The sequence below is a fragment of the Lepidochelys olivacea genome (genome assembly GCF_965140295.1).
Source record: "Lepidochelys olivacea isolate rLepOli2 genome assembly, chromosome: 2".
Taxonomy (NCBI): Eukaryota; Metazoa; Chordata; order Testudines; family Cheloniidae; genus Lepidochelys; species Lepidochelys olivacea.
In genome coordinates this window covers 187,728,171-187,743,275 of record NC_140412.1, presented here as the reverse complement: position 1 = coordinate 187,743,275, position 15,105 = coordinate 187,728,171, and the positions used below count along the sequence as shown (strand labels likewise).

General features: G+C 42.8%; 1 protein-coding gene across 1 annotated transcript in view; it reads left to right on the top strand.

Annotated features, from left to right (window-relative positions):
* The window catches only part of TMC2 (transmembrane channel like 2), a gene marked incomplete at both ends in the record, with an annotated part of 51,310 nt that extends 40,868 nt beyond the window's left edge, over positions 1-10,442 (top strand). Inside the window, 5 exons of the mRNA XM_084621108.1 lie at positions 368-435; positions 1,231-1,470; positions 4,860-4,985; positions 9,083-9,161; positions 10,308-10,442. Of these exons, the coding sequence (XP_084477234.1) occupies positions 368-435; positions 1,231-1,470; positions 4,860-4,985; positions 9,083-9,161; positions 10,308-10,442 (648 nt within the window). The remainder of the gene's footprint in view (positions 1-367; positions 436-1,230; positions 1,471-4,859; positions 4,986-9,082; positions 9,162-10,307) is intronic.
* Between the last annotated feature and the right edge of the window lie 4,663 nt (positions 10,443-15,105).

Here is a 15,105-nt window from a genome sequence, read left to right as displayed (position 1 = left end):
TAGGCCAGTGGGTCGATACAGCAGCTGGAGAAGTAAAATAAACACGCACGCTGTAGACCTTTTCCTCATAGCTGACTATATTATTCAAAGATTCAAAACAAGAGCAAAGCAACTCCAAACACTTGGTAACCACCACCAGCGGCCTTTCCAGCTTTCAGCAAGCCAAGAGAGGAGTGGTGGTCCACTGTGCATAGCTGCCCCTTTGTTTTCGTAGCTGCACAGGTTACCTACTCAATAGGCAGGGAATCTAGGCTTTACTTGGAATCCCCTAACACACTAGGACTTAATGAGCACCTTGATACCTTGGCAGACCAAGCAAGAGCAGATACTTTATACATAAATTATTTTCCCCTCTCGTTTCATATAGCCCTCTTATGCCGAGTTTGATATTAGTGGTAACGTGTTGGGCTTGATCTTCAATCAAGGAATGATCTGGTAAGATATCTTTGTTTTCCCACTCTCTCCCCCCGCCCCTTAGAATGGAAAAGTCCTTAACAGCACTAAGAATTCAAGAGATTGGTAATGCACCTAGACTTTCCAAACTGGATGGACTTATTTGCATGGGGGGGTTTTGTTTTGTTTTTAAAAAGTTTGACTTCTATGTTCCTTGCTATTAAAAACAAAACAAAAAACCCAGCCCACAAAAATATCTGGCCGATTTTAAATGGAAATTAGTACTGCAGACCCTGACCTACTCCTTTTATAGGATTATTTTTGGATGATAAAATTGACCTTTCCCCCAGATTATAAATCTCTTAAGGATGACACTATAAACCCTTTTGATTTTTCTGTTGGGGAGGGAGATCTGCATGCTTTGAGCATGTTACCAGATGGTACAAGTTTGACCATTAGCAGATGCATCAATTGGGTGGGAGACTGGGCTGGAATAAGGCAATTTGGGGCCAGAGGCACAGCCTAACATGGGGACCTGCACAGCCATCACCCAGTAGTGGCCCCTTTCTGCCTCCACAGTGTTGGGAGCAGTGACAGGTGTGTCTCTACATATGTGCCTCCAGCAGTGGGTGGATGCTCTTTCAGGAGTGGTCATTTTCTCCTCAACGGTGTGCATGTGGAAGATAGAAGGGAAAGGAGAGCAGCATAAACTGACCTAGCCGGAATCATTTCCAAGTATACCCGTCACCAATGCTAACGTGTTTGCTGATCCTGAAGTAGAACCCTAGTCTAGGTAAATAGTGCTCCTGGTTTTTTTTTTTGTTGTTTTTTTTTTAGGATGGGATCATTTTATGCACCTGGACTGGTTGGCATAAACGTGCTGCGCTTACTAACCTCCATGTATTTTCAGTGCTGGGCGGTTATGAGTAGCAATGTCCCTCATGAACGCGTGTTCAAAGCATCCAAATCCAATAATTTTTATATGGGACTCTTGCTGTTGATCCTGTTCCTAAGCCTACTGCCAGTGGCCTACACCATAATGTCCCTCCCTCCTTCCTTTGACTGTGGACCATTCAGGTATGAAATAACCACAAGCCTGAATTCTTCTTCTGCTTGTATGCACAAAATATTGTAAAAAGTTAGGCATTTTGCTCAACAAGGACTGTATAATACTTTTATTCTTGTCTAGTTACATTCTTTTTTAGAACATGCACCAGTGCATCATGACCAATACTGAGTTGCAAACAAACTGTCATCTGGGGTGACGAACCTACTCCTCGTTCACGTCTGCTATCTTCCAGATAACAGAATTCACTGAGTCTCCTGCCATCTCCAAAACCAAAGTATCCCATAATATCCCTACACCTATTCCTGTAGTTCCTCCTGAAAAAGTGCAGTAGGAACCAACAGAGGATTTTGGAGCAGATCCATGGAGGATGGATGTGTGTCTGAATATGGTGCCCTAGAACAAAAAGTCTCGGACACACATTTCAATGTTATACAAACAAAGAGGAGTCCCAAAAGCCATCTTTCAAGGGCTTCTCTATAGTCAATAGCTACCACAACATGTGATCATTTTTGTATTTGGTGGAGGAATAACAGAAACCAGATTGTTCTGAGCTTCTCTGTTGCTACTTTATTAATGGTATTTCTCCCTGTGTTTCCAAACCAGCACCACACAAAGTGTTCAAGGGACTGGATTAATATGCCCATGAGCTCTGATTTGATTTAGTAACATTATTTCCTGGTGCACACAGAGTCTGACTCAGCAAGGAGCCAGATTGGAACAAATTGTTTCTTTAGTTGCACTGTCTTAGGTTCTTCAATTGCTAATGGAGAATGTCAGTAGAAATCTGTGGAGAGTTGGAGAATGGGAGGAAATACCAAGATGTTCTTAATTTATAGACCAGACTAGCAGGATTTAATTATCTTGCCCTTTAAAAGTACATCACAATATCCAGCCCTGTGTACTCAATCCTGCCCTCACATACACAAACACCCATTATTATGTAACTTGTATATCATCAGCTACTAGGTGGCTCAGGGGAACTAGTGAGGAGATACAGAAGCTTTCATGTTGAGGTTGCCAGTTCAGCCTAGCATAGGGAACCAGCAACTGTGCCTTGTTACCATCTGACGATTGTTGAGTGGTTATGTTGAAATGAGTTAGCAATCTCCTCCCACTGCAGGGTTCCATATCACAAAAGCTACCAGACTATCTGGAAACTTTTTGGCAGATCAGGAGAGATGACTGAACTACTTTCCCCCTTTTTCCTCCACCCGCCCCCCTGAAGTGGGCCCTCTATTTCCTAGGTCAGGGGTGGCCAACCTGCACCTGAGAAAGAGCCAGAATTTACCAATGTGCATTGCCAAAGAGCCACAGTAAATCGTTAGCAGTGCCGCCCCCTCACATCAGCTCTGCCCCACCCCCAGTGTCTCCCACCCACCAGCAGCACTGCCGATCAGCACCTAACCCTCCATCCCTGCGCCTCCCGCCCACCGCGATCAGCCGTTTTGTGGTGTGCAGGAGGCTGGAGGGGGGGAGGGGGGAGAGCAAGGGCGCAGCAGACTCAGGGGAAGGAGTGGGGGCCTTAAGGGGGAAGGAGTGTGGTGGAGCTGGGGCCTGGGGCAGAGCCAGGGGTTGAGCAGTGACACCCCCCGGCACAGTGGAAAGTTGGCGCCTGTAGCACCAGCCCCGGAGTCAGTACCTATACAAGGAGCCGCATATTAACTTCTGAAGAGCCGCACGTGGCTCCGGAGCCGCAGGTTGGCCACCCCGTCCTAGGTTGATGTATGTTAGTGGAACAGTGCAGGAAACATTTCATTCCTCATGCTGTACCTGGTTTATAAGATACAAGTACTTCAATCTCCAGAGCCACTGAGCCAACACCTTTCACAGACATTACAGTCACATGCAGGGCTGGCCCTTGGTGTTTTGCTGCCCAAGGTAGAAAACATTTTTCATGCCTCATGAGCAGCACTCGCCCCGCCCCGCGTTGGCATCCATGAAAGTTGGCACTGAGCGCAATCAACTATAAGGCCAGCCGTGGACACATGAAAGTACAAAGCCCAATACCACCAACTATGGTACTTGCACGCAGTCATGCACTACTCTCAGCGACAGAATCTGTATATAGGCAGATGTGAGTGGTGTACCTGAACCATAAGAGATTTTCAAAGTCCATAAATCATTTCACAACAATCCCCAAGCATTGTCTGAAGCATTAAAGAATTATTTCAAACCTTGAAGCCTCTTTCTCAAAATCCACTCTTATCTGCTTTGTTCAATCCCCTCAGCACAGCTCCCACCATAATGTTGAGGATTTGGCTAGTAATGTACCATACTTGACTAATGAAGAAGGGTGAAATTGTGGCACTGGTTCAGCCTCTGTCTGTCTCTGTTGACCCTTGTCATGAGGATGGACTGTGACTTCTTTCAAATTGGAGTCCAGAATAATTATTTTAGATCCTAAAAAGTAAAGGAGTACTTGTGGCACCTTAGAGACTAACCAATTTATTTGAGCATAAGCTTTCGTGAGCTACAGCTCACTCCATAGTGAGCTGTAGCTCACGAAAGCTTATGCTCAAATAAATTGGTTAGTCTCTAAGGTGCCACAAGTACTCCTTTACTTTTTGCGAATACAGACTAACACGGTTGTTACTCTGAAACCTTTAGATCCCAAATAAGCAAGAATACAGTGAGTCTAAGGATTATGAGTAGGGCTAATACTACCCACAGAAATGGTCACTCTTTGAATCCAACACTGAATCCGTAAGTGTTGGATGCTATGAAAGAAACCTCCTAGCTTATCTAGCCCATCCTCTTTCCTGTGTATGATTATTTCATTTGCACACAGCATATTCTCTAATGCTTTATTCAGTGTAGTTTAAAATTACTCCTACTTTAAAATTACTCAGTGGGCTTCCTATTAAGTGATAATCACAGCTTGCTATTTTTGATCTTACTTAGTTGTTCTTGAAGTTGGCTCATTAGTTAAGAAAGCATTGATTTGCAGAAGCAGAGCTATCTCCACAACAAAAAGACCATCTTCAATGTGATATGAAAGTCACAAATCTCAGATTATTTTTTTTAAAGTCTGTAGGATTTGTGTGGATTCAAGGGAAATAAATAAGTAGAGCTCATGAAGTAACTAGGAGTGGTAACATACACATATATATTAGTGCTTGAAGCAAGTTACCTTTGTAGAGGTCATTCACATAATCAATACCACTAAAGACAGATCATTAGAACTCAAGAAAGAGTGGCTGGACTGAAAGATATTTGTAAGTAAGTCACTTCAACAGTATTTTAATATCTAAAGTCTTAGTAGCAAACAACATGTTGACAGACAATGAAATAATTGTATTGTTCTTTATAAAATCTTTTAAAGTTGTTTAACAAGGCACTACTGTGGCCTTTCAGTAACCAGCTACACAATGCGTAATTGATCATTTTATCTTTCCAGTGGAAAGAAAAGAATGTATGATGTCATCCAAGAGACCATCAAGCAGGATTTTCCACTTTTTATAGCCAAGATCTTCAGTTATGTGGCAAATCCGGGACTGATTATACCTGCAGTTCTGCTTATGGTGTAAGTTATATTTGCAATAATACAGGTTTGGAAGGAAGGGAGACTTGAGAGATCATGAGGTTTTAATGAGATACACAGCCTTTTATCTCTAGATCACAACTAGATAGCCTAGATCAGCAGTGATTAAAAGTCACTGCTGTGATTAACCCATGTAGCTTTAAGGACTATTGTGATTATTTGTGGTTTCTACATTTTTAATGTCTGGAACATTTTGCATGGCAGAGTTCAAAAGATTTGCTGTTTGAAAGCAGCCGGAGTTGGCTGCAGTTGGAATTTAGGAATGAAGTAGCCTGGAACTAAGAACCCCTCTCACTGCTTTAACTTGTCTATTTTTTGTTGCTTTATTTCTTTGGTGTTTTTCTGAGCCAATTAAAGTGGCAGATAAGCCAACTGTGCCTTTCAGTTTATCGGATTTTCAGAGACATAACAGCTACCATCTGAAAATTTTTCAGTAGGGGTAGTGTGAACAAGCATCTACATAGCTAAAACTATCACCGCCGTTGATTGTACCATAATTAATGGCTGCAAGTGGCCACAGCCTTGGTTTTATGTCTTATCCACTTCTTTCTCCAGGAATAATTAGGTAGCTTTGAATCATTTATAGTTCCTGATTTCCTGCCTCCCTCTTTATAATCCATTAGCTGCTAGCACCACCCCTGCTATTGTACATACAGTTAGATAGATCCAAACCGGGGCCAGTCCCTTACATTGATCCTGCTCCAATTTATAACAAGATTAAAAAGAGAAAATGCAGCTGCCAGCATTTCACTTAGCTCTGAAAGATACTTCATCTCTCCCTCCTAAATAAAGCAGATAAGGCAACCTGCAATGCAGCCTTAATACAACAAATAACCTCTGCAAACTGTGGCGGGTGAATCATAAATTTATATTAGCTTGGTTTCAGTGGCAGGCAGCCACTCATAAAATGTGCTCTACCTTTCTAAGAACTGAATTAGTTTGTTCCCCCTCCACTCACTCTCACAATTCCCCCTCCTTTTCCAAAAACAATTTGAGATGTCTCCAATTCATTTACACTCTTTGCCTCAATTGCCAGAGAGTACATTGTAGATATTACACTTTAAGTGAAATTGTTTTGTCTCGGTTTCCTCTCTACTTCTAGTTGCCTCATTTTTCTGGGGAAAGCTATTTTACGTAAACAAGGTTTATGGATAGGTAACCCACCCTTACGTGTGCCAATAGTAGGATTTGAACTCAGGACCAACAGAGCTGAAAATCTGACCTTTACTGTTGGAGTTAAAGAACTCACCCCCTTATGGAAAGCAGTAGCAAACTCAAACCTCGTATGCGGACCAGCCACTAGCCTGGGACAGCAGTCCACACATGCCTAGCGCAAGTTACTTACATTGTCACAAAAATTAACTGGGGGGATGAATCACATGATAATGTGTAAGATGCAGCTGCTCAGAAAGCCTTTTCCACCACCCTTTTTCATGGTGTTCCCCCTCCTCTCCTTCCCTCCATCAAGTCCCCTTAAGTGAGGATCAGAAGCTGTATGAGCAGATCAGTCCTAAAATGCCCACAGTGATTTCACTCAGAGCCATAAGGTACAGTGAGGAAATGGAGCAAATCCAGAACAACTGCAAGAAATATGCGAGAGAGGGATCGCAGGCTGACAAAATGCCACAAGTAGTGTGGGAATGCATTAAATGCCCTGATGGGAAAAAAATTTAACCAAGTTCACATCTATTGATTCTGTTAAATAAATTGCTAAATGGGGAGAAGTTCCAAGCTTTGAAGATGGTGATCGCTATTAATGAAGGGATGCCACAGGACTGAAAAGGAAACTGGAATCTGCAAAAAGGAAAATTGATTTACTCAGAGTAACTCAAAGATCTGGAGAATAAGGGACAGAGAAAACAGAGAGCCAGTGGAGACCACAAGGGCTCTGAAGGAGCAGATCCCTTCAATTAAGTGCAGTCAGGTCAAAACCAGACATGCATGGAGGGCCTTAGAACCAAAAGCAACAGATTTAAAAAAAAGAGACTTAGGTGAATCATAAGATTCAGTTATGTAGATAGGAAACTATTATCTGCTTACAGATAACCAAAAGATGTTTCCATGAGCACAAGGAAAACATTCATTTTCAAAAATCTGCATCACTTATCTAGAGTAGATGGAGGTTTGTCTTGATTATGTAGGAGAGAGAGCTCTGCAAACTTAAGTACGTTCTTTCCAGACAGACCTTTTATATACACATTATTCACCCACCCACCCAGGAAGTATACTATAAAAAAAAAAAAAAAAAAAAAAAAGACTTCAAAAGAAACTAGTCATCCTCGACAGACTTGCCCTGTCTAGCAGTGTTTGGATTCACTCTTTTTAAATCTACCCTACAAACAGCCTTCTAACTTGGTTTCCAGCTCACTGAATCTGAGCCATAGCTACACAGTCAAATTATGAACTGTCAGTAAGCTCTGCTGTTCCAATATTCCTTGTTAGATACTAGATTTTTTTTTTTAAAGCAGTAGCAGCAAATTGATGGTGCTTTTCCAGGAATGGTCTGGAGTCACTGAGCAGATGATGTTTGGATTTTAAAGGAATAAAATCATTCTGCAAAAGCAGGAGACGACATTTTTGACAACCAAAATATTACTGGCTGGCTGGCAGCAGTGGGGATAAGACAGTCCCAGACACTTCAGCATGTTTTAAAATATGTACCTCTCTGTGAGCCAAAGGCTGCCTGCCACTGCCAGTACATCTCCTCTGATCCCTTTGGCTTTTGATTCCCTCTAGTGTGGCTCCTACCTTTATTTTATTTTTTATTTTGGGGGGCTTGTCCTCTTTGTGAGAGAAAGAATCAAGCCCAAAGCCCACAACTCCACTCAAAACTGGCTATGGTTTACACTGGTTTCCCAACCCTTGCCAATAAGTAACAGTTCAGTTGCAGGCTGTGGACTGGAGCAGTGCCTTGTAGAAGAGCAAGACTCTTCCACGGCTAGATCATTAGCCTCAACTTGGAAGAGCTTGGCTCAGTTCCCTGCTCTGCCACAGACTTCCTGTGACCTTGGACAAGTCACTTAGCCTCTCTGTCTCCGTTCCCCATCTGTAAAATGGGGATAATTGCACTGCCCTAGCTCATGGGGATGTTAAAGATTGTGAGATGCTCAGGACTACAGTGAAAGAAGCCATACAATATCCACATCAGCACACTGTTGTTCTCTCTTACAGTATGTGTGGGGCTGCTGTGAAAGTAATGACTGCTCAAAACAGGCCATGTTCATCCCTAGTTTGACTCTCATGAACTTAGCAGAGCTACACCAGAGAGTCCTTTGGCTCTTTAAATGTAGCCTTTGGGGGTTGGTCTTTATCACTAGATAACTTCAGTATCATCTTCCCAGTCTTCACTGGCCCTCCATCACTTTTGCACAATAAGCTTACAAACAGGCTTTTGGAACCCACACAGTCTAACAGGGAGACTTACTTTATTGCCTGGGGGAAGAGGCAATTTGTATAATAGTCTCCAATTTAACTACCATCTGAGTGCAGTGACTGGGGAAGGGATGATGGAGAGAGTTGGGGGAAAATAGATTGAAGGTCATTTGTGGAAGGTAGAATAGGGAGGAAGGGGTTTTGAGACTTAGGGTGCTGCCAGTGAGTTAGCCTTTGTGCTCCCGCCCCACCCCCCACAGCCTATTCATAGCCAGGGATAACTTTAAAGGTTTTTTAACTAGAGAAACACTGTCTAGTAAGTGCCCACTCCCACCCAACCACAAACACACAGCAGTGACTTGGCCATGAGCATTCTACGAGTTCACAGATAATGCCAGCTGTTCCCACTGGTCCTGCTGCTTGTGCTTTGCATCAGACAGCACCCCGATTCTAACACAACTCTTGTACTTTCCAAAATTGGCAAGCAACAGGTCAAATGAGAGCAAACCCATGCAGCATTGCTTATTTAGAAGGTTCTCTGTGTAATTCAGCTCCTTTGAAAAAATTTTCAGTGTTTTTTTAACCTGATCACATCCCTTGATTCATGCACATGCAGTAGGTGGAGGAGTTCTCTGCTCACCTCCCTTCCAAGATGGGCCTATGTCTCCACTATCCTGTCAGTGTATCTTTTTTTTAAATATTTGTAGCCTAGCCATCTACTATCTGAATGCTGTGGCTGAAGCATATCAGCACGCCAACACAGAACTGAAGAAGAAAATGCAAATGGTATGTATGTGATTTATCCAGTACAGATGTTTCTAAAATACCATGCACTTGCATCTTGACCTAGAGTATTATTTTTAAATAGCTTTTCATTTTAAACCATGTTATGGAACTGCATGATAAAAAAGTGAATTTTCTTTATTGTGCATTTCACTTTGGCAGTGTTCAGTATCTAATTACAATACTGTTAGGTAACACTTCCTAATAAGTGGATATTAACTCATGCTAAAATTAAAATGAAATTTCCCGAGAACTGCATTTTATACCCACATAACAAATTCCATGCCCAAATAATTCAGTGTGATTAATGTTAGTATAGTGAATGCCAAAAGGAGGCCGAGATTTGCCAGGGTTGATAAAGTGCTACCAACGTAACATGTAGGCTTTATAAAAATTACAGCGCAAACAGACTTGCTAACAAGAACAATGACACCTAGGTCTTTGTTATATAGCATCTTTGACCAGTTGCTCTTCAAGCACTTTACAAAAGGAGATCAGTATCATTGTCACCATTTTACATAAAGACAAACTGAAGTATAGAGCAGTGAAGTGACTTGCCCATGGTCACCCAGCAGGCCAGGAGCAGAGCTAGGAATAGACCCCAGGTCTCTTGAGAGTCTAGCCCTGCAAGAGGCTGTATCTGCCATTTTACTGGTATGACACAGGATCTTAGTCAGAAGAAGAATAAAAATTGATGCCACATAAAATACATTCCACGAAATATACCTAGGGATTGATGTAACATTAAGGGTGAGAAAATGAGCACTCAGGAATCAGCAGCCTCCAGAAATTAAGGCTAAATGTCAACTTCAGCTCTGCCCATAGCTTAAAATATGAGCTGCGTGTGTCTATATAATTTCTCAAATATGATATGGACCAAACCTTAGATCCACTGAATATGGCCTTTAGAGGCACATGAGCTCTTTAAAGTTACACAAATCAACTCCATAGCGGCACAAGTGATCATGAATCAGTACAGAAGGGGCCATGAAAGAGAAGACATTGTTACTCAGAGACAGAGACCTCATCAAATGTTGTGACTCTTCGTGCATAGGTAACTCCCCCTCAGAAAACACATGACACCAAGCCGCTATTTCACAAATCATGTCTCCAATTGCAAATGAAATCTAACACTATTAATTTGTGCAGCAACGTGATGAGGAGAAAAACAAGAGGAACAACAAAGCTATGACTAGTTCTGCAATGCAAGACTTAGACCACTTGCTGGATCCAAGTGCAAAGAGTGTGAGTCAGCCCAAACCAGCAGAAGGTAAAACATATTAGAGAGATTTTTGTCACAGCTCAGGGCAACTGCACCTGTATTTCCCCTCAGTGGTCCAGCAAGAACACCCACTCTCAGGCTCCCCTTGCTGCTGCCTCTCTTGAGCGAGACATGCGTCTCTCTCCCCTTGTGACCAAGTATCCCTAAGCTGAACCGTTCGCTGCCTGCACTGTGTTATTCCCAGCAAAAGACAGACTGCCTAAGCAGATCTGCTTGCTTTCTCTTCAGAGACTGATAGTGTAACTGCGCACAGTTAAGCTATCACACAGCTTTTTCTAAGCAAGGTAGAAGCATTGCAAAGGTAGGTGTGTTACAGAGAAAACATTAAAGAAAAAGAAAAAACACCACACCGTACTAGAAATCGCCTCCCTCCCCCGCAATCTTCATCAGTCCTTCCAACCCATCCCTAAGGATTGGGGCCGGTCCCGTGTTAGTTTAAACTCAGGCTATTGATTCAAAAGTCCTTCCTGTGTCTGTTGGGGCCTGGAGAATCTAGTTTGTCTTTTTGAACTGTCCTCCTGTAACAAGTGATCAGCAGACAAAATGTCACCCCGGGAGTAAAGCTGCAAAGGCTGAGATAGTTGGTGGGAGGTTGCAATCCCCTCCTCCCCAGTACTTCCTAGGAATTCTACTTCACACGTATTGTCCCTAACATTTCCCCAAGGTTTACATTAGTCAGTCTCCTCAAAACATTACATAGAACCCTACAACGCCACATCATGTAATTTTTAATACAATGGACTCCTAAAATACTTAAACTTAATTCAGTGAGGTTTGTCCAGGATATTGCTGGAAATTGACATCGGTCTCAGTTTTTACCTTGGAATGGCTGTGGACATAAAGAAATTGAGCTGAATTCTGTCCTCAGACACACTAGTGCAAGGGGATTGGATGAGCATAACTAAGGGCAGATTTTGTCTGACTAAGTTTCCCTGCAATACTGGAGGAATCAAGTAGTATATTTTTAATGGGCATATCCTGTGCAACCTTAGACTATGTCTACACTACAGACCTTACAGTGGCACAGCTGTGCTGCTGAAAGGTCTCCCATGTAGCCACTCTATGCCAGCGGGAAAGAACTCTCCTGTCAGCATAATTAAACCACCCACAACGAGCGGCGGTAGCTATGTCAGCAGGAGAGGCTCTTCTGCCAACATAGCGTTGTCTACACCAGCGCTTTTGCTGTTGAAACTTATGTCAGCTGTGGTGTGTTTTTTCACATCCGTGACAGACACACGTTTTCCTGACAAAAGTGGTAGTGCAGAGAAAGCCTTAGCAAAGGTCTTGGAATCCCTCATCTTACCCAGTGCCTGGAGAGGAATCCTTTCAACACAGCTTCCCAAAGGGAATTATTATTAAGAGATGCTACTGATACAAGATATTCCCATGGGGCAGCAGTTTGTTGACTCAACAGCAACCCCAGCTCCTCTGGGGAGTAAAAGCAGAATTAGGAATCAAATCTGGATGGGTGAGAACAGGTTTTTTTTAAAAACAATCATCCAAATGTGGGTTGTTGGCAAAAGAAGTTACTTTCTGTAATAGAACCATTGAATGCAATATTACTTATTCAGGACTTAAAACATATAGATCGTAAAGCCAGAAGGGACCATTGTGACCATATAGTCTGACCTCCTGTATAACACAGGCCATAGGAATTCTTTAAATTAATTCCTCATTGAATTAGAGCATATCTTTTAGAAAAGCATCCAATCTCCAACACATTGCTGGCACACCTCCAGGCAGAGTACGCTAAGCCATCCTTAAACCTATGCATACAGCCAGCTATTCCTACACATGCCATAACACAGCTCATTCTGGAGAAGTACAAATGAGTCTTAATACAGGGGATGGGCCTGTGCAATGCTTTGATCTGAAGTTGCCCAACATTTTGGAGAGTTTGCATCTAGGGTTTTGATTCAGGCCCAATCTCTATTTATCGTGTCAGGTGAAATTGCCTCAAGAATATTCTGAAAAAAAAACCCAGTGAATTCTGGGCTAGGGAGTATCAAGAATTTGAAGTGGAAACATGTTTTAAAACTGCTAAAAAAGGCCCTGTGCCAAGCTGAGTAACTCTTGATGAAACTGAATGGAGCGACAGTGAATAAAGAAGGTTGATGCTATTTATCATTTTAATTTTAGCTGGTGGTTACAGTTAAACACATTAGCATCTCTTGGATCTTCCCCCTTCTGTCCTACTGAATTTGAAATTTCTCAAATCAGTTTGTGATACATCCTTCCTTATAGTAGGGATTGTGCCTTTATTTAGGTTAGGAAAGTACCTTGCACATTGTGGATGGTAATGAAAATATATAATAAAAACCAATATTACAAATGCATAATCATCATAAATAATACATCTCTACCTTTGTGCTTAAGGAAGGACACTGGAACTATTGCCTTTTATATCTGTCAAAATAAAACTGCAAAGGGAACTTAGGCAGACAGGCTGTAGATACCTAAACTGGATGTTGGACAGAATACAGGTGCTAACATCTGTACTTTTGGTTTCTTAGTGTAGACTTCTACAAGAACAAACATACAGATAGGGTTATTGTATATAAACAGGGTGATGGCAGGAGCAACTATGGAGGGAGGTGAGGAAGGAGTGTTTGTTTTAAATGAAATAATTTTAATCACCTTGGCTCCTGTTTTTAAATCTATTTTTTTCCTGATACAAGAGAACAAATCAGACTCTACCAGAAGAAACAGCCCTGCAGAGAAAGGAGCAAGAAACAGCAACCACACCAGCTCTGGGAGAGGAGAAATGCTTGCACCACCACCACCTTGTGTGACGATAACACGACCACCGAAGCCTAGTTTAAGGGCATCTCACCATAGACAATCAAAACCCGTGGCTTACCAGAAGGGACCATACCCTGGAACGGTCAGGGGGCAACCGCATTAAAACATCAAATGTAGTTTTGTTTGGGTATAGGCGTATTGTTTATTTCCATTGTATCAAGCATGTTATTCAAACAATTTCTAGTCTTATTAAGAAATTATTGCACATTGATCATTAAACGTTGGCTCTGTCTCCAAACAGCTTTATTTAATGATCAGGTAGCACATTTGAGGCAGTGACAGTATTGATAATTCTTGTGCGGATGGTACCTATCCCCAGGGCCAATATCACCTGCGTTGTGGGTACCTCTTTTGGTGTTTGATATTTGCTAGTCTCTTGAAAGACTTTCAGTTTGTAGACCCAGTAAGGGTTTTAACTTCTCCCCTTGTTATTTAAATCAAAATTTCCCCTCCCCCAGAGCAGTTCTGTTCTGAAACAAAAAAAGAACAATGTCTTTCTAACTATAGAGAAGTCCATGGTAGGGAAAGAAGAATCTTGCAAAAGTCAGATTGGCACAAGAAGGTGTCCTGTGTACAGTATTTTATCCAGTACAGTTTCTCCCTATCTCCCACCCCGGCCCCTCCTCCCCCTGCTCCACCCTCTACTCCTTTTGGTTTTGGCTCTTCCAGCTCTCTGCTCAGTTTACACCCTATTTCGCACCACCACCGTTCCCTCTCTGCCCCTCTTTTCATATTCTCGTCACACTCTGCGCTTGCATTTGCATTTGCAACTGGGCAAGTTCACTTCTCACGTGGAGGAAAGGCAGAGGTGGGGTAGCCCAAGATGTCTGGGAGACTGGAAGTGTCCTGGCCTGTCTCAAAAACAGTCAGCTTTATCTTTGTTTAATCAGCAATGCCAGTGGCCACTTCGGGGTCAGCTAGACCATGATCCACCAGAGCTAGAAGCTAGGAGTTCCCAAGATTTGGTGGTTGAGATATCAAACCTTTCTGGGTAATGGTCATACTTGCATGCTTGCTGTGCTGCCCCTGGGCTTACAGAATCCCACCCCAGCCTGCGGTTCAGACAGTCTAGCTGTGCAGAGAGGGCGCTCTGTGCATTTTTGTTTAAATCATGTAGAAAATAAACCCGTGCTTCTGAGTAACAATAGAATCCTAAATTTCTTGCTGTAAGTTTTACACTTGAATCAGCTGAGAGGCTCAGGCTCAAAGGCCTCCCCCTACACCTCTTCTCCCTGGCTCTGCTGCTGCTCCTCAGCCCAGAGACGAGTAACTCTTGATAGTGGGGAGGCAGGTGACGGCCCCATCTATCGCCTCTAGGCTGAGGAACAGCAGCAGAGCCAGGGCCACCAGTGCAGTGGCAAGCTTGGGGTGCATCTCCTGGCAGTCTTGCTCCACGGGCCGGGGCAGTCTCCAGACAGAACAGCAAATCCATTATTTTTCAGAAATGGTGATTATCTAAGGCAAAGAGTAGCAAAAAGCAAGTTTTGCCATCCCCAAATATATTGTGATGGTGGACAGATTACAGTCTCCCCACAGCACTGCGCCTTTCCCTAGGAATTGGGAGGCTGTTTGCTGAAGAACGTCTCTGTAACTCGCTCGGTGCTCTTTGAGGCAAGTTGCTCGGATACACAGTGTTGATGAAAAATCTTCTCTCCCCCCATTGTCACATCACCACCAGTCGCAAAGTAGCACGGTGAGCCTTTACTACTGCACAAAGTCTGCAGAGATTCCCAATGAGCTAAGTTCAGAAGAGAATCAAAAGAAAATGCCTTTCAACTGCCTAAAGAGCAGCTGCAACTGTCAGAAGAAAAAAGGCTCAGTCATGAACACCTTAAATGCATCTCAAACTCTCACAAATGCCCA